The 909-nt window shown below is 68.2% G+C and overlaps 1 protein-coding gene across 1 annotated transcript in view; it reads right to left on the bottom strand.

The window, feature by feature from the left end:
• The window catches only part of CUNH15orf39 (chromosome unknown C15orf39 homolog), a 3,695-nt gene that overhangs the window by 1,474 nt on the left and 1,312 nt on the right, over window positions 1–909 (bottom strand). The window contains exons 4-5 of the mRNA XM_009278912.1: window positions 369–820; window positions 36–311 (exon numbers count right to left, since the gene is read on the bottom strand). Of these exons, the coding sequence (XP_009277187.1) occupies window positions 36–311; window positions 369–820 (728 nt within the window). The remainder of the gene's footprint in view (window positions 1–35; window positions 312–368; window positions 821–909) is intronic.

The raw sequence follows: 909 nt of genomic DNA, 5'->3' as shown, positions 1-909 counted from the left end.
GAGGGCAGTGTCGGGGGCTTGGCCCCCTCTCCCACCCTCGTCTTCCCCTCTGGACCCTCCTTCTCCTCCTCCGCACCCTCCCCATCTGGCGTCCCCTCCCTGCGTCCGACGGGTCCCTGGGTCTCCCCAGCTTTCACCAGTCTCTTCTTCAAGCTGAGGTCCAGCGCGACATCCTCGGGGGCCGGCTCTCCGCTCCCCACCCCGCCAGGGCTGCCCCTCTGAGACCCCGGGTCTTGGGGCACAAGCTTTGGCTTTTCAGGGACCCTTCCATAGCAGTTTTCCCCTTGGCTCTGGACCGCACTGCTGCTTGTCTTCAGCGCCCGGCCGGCCGCCGTCCCTGTGGGCAGCAGGCTGGACATCACCGAGACGTCTCCGAGGGCAGCGGGCTCGCAGCTGCTCCCTGCGATTCGGGGTGGGGTGTTCCCCCGCAGATGCTCCTTGGAGAAGGGGACCTGGGCTGAGCCCTCGGTCCCCTCCAGGTAGTCTCGGTAAGGTGCCAGGCTGAAGACGTTGTTGATCACTGGCATGGGTGGGGAGGAAGGAGAAACCTCGCCGTCCCTCGGGACTTTCAGCCCCTCCGGGGGGGAGGCAGCCGGAGAAGGGGGGATGAGCTCCTTGGCTGTATCCTTGACCTTGCAGGTATCTCCCCCTACGGTGATGGGAGCCGGTGGTCCCCCGCGGGGGCTCTCCTGGGGGGCTGGGCTGGCCCTCCTCCTCCCTGGGTAGGGGGGCTCCTGCTCTCCCCGGCTGGGTTTCACCCAGCCCCCTTCACCTTTGGGAAAGGTCTCTGCGAGCCCACCGGAGCCCCCGGGCACCTTCTCTGGGGCACAGACGGGTTGGAAAGCGCTGTTGTGCCTTGCCGCCGCTCGCCGCCGGGGACTTTCCGCCGGGTGCTGCTGGCAGGCCGGC

This window comes from Aptenodytes forsteri, unplaced genomic scaffold (genome assembly GCF_000699145.1).
Source record: "Aptenodytes forsteri isolate BGI_AS27 unplaced genomic scaffold, ASM69914v1 Scaffold258, whole genome shotgun sequence".
Taxonomy (NCBI): Eukaryota; Metazoa; Chordata; class Aves; order Sphenisciformes; family Spheniscidae; genus Aptenodytes; species Aptenodytes forsteri.
The sequence above is the reverse complement of the archived record's forward strand: the minus strand, read 5'-3'. Positions and strand labels throughout refer to the sequence as shown.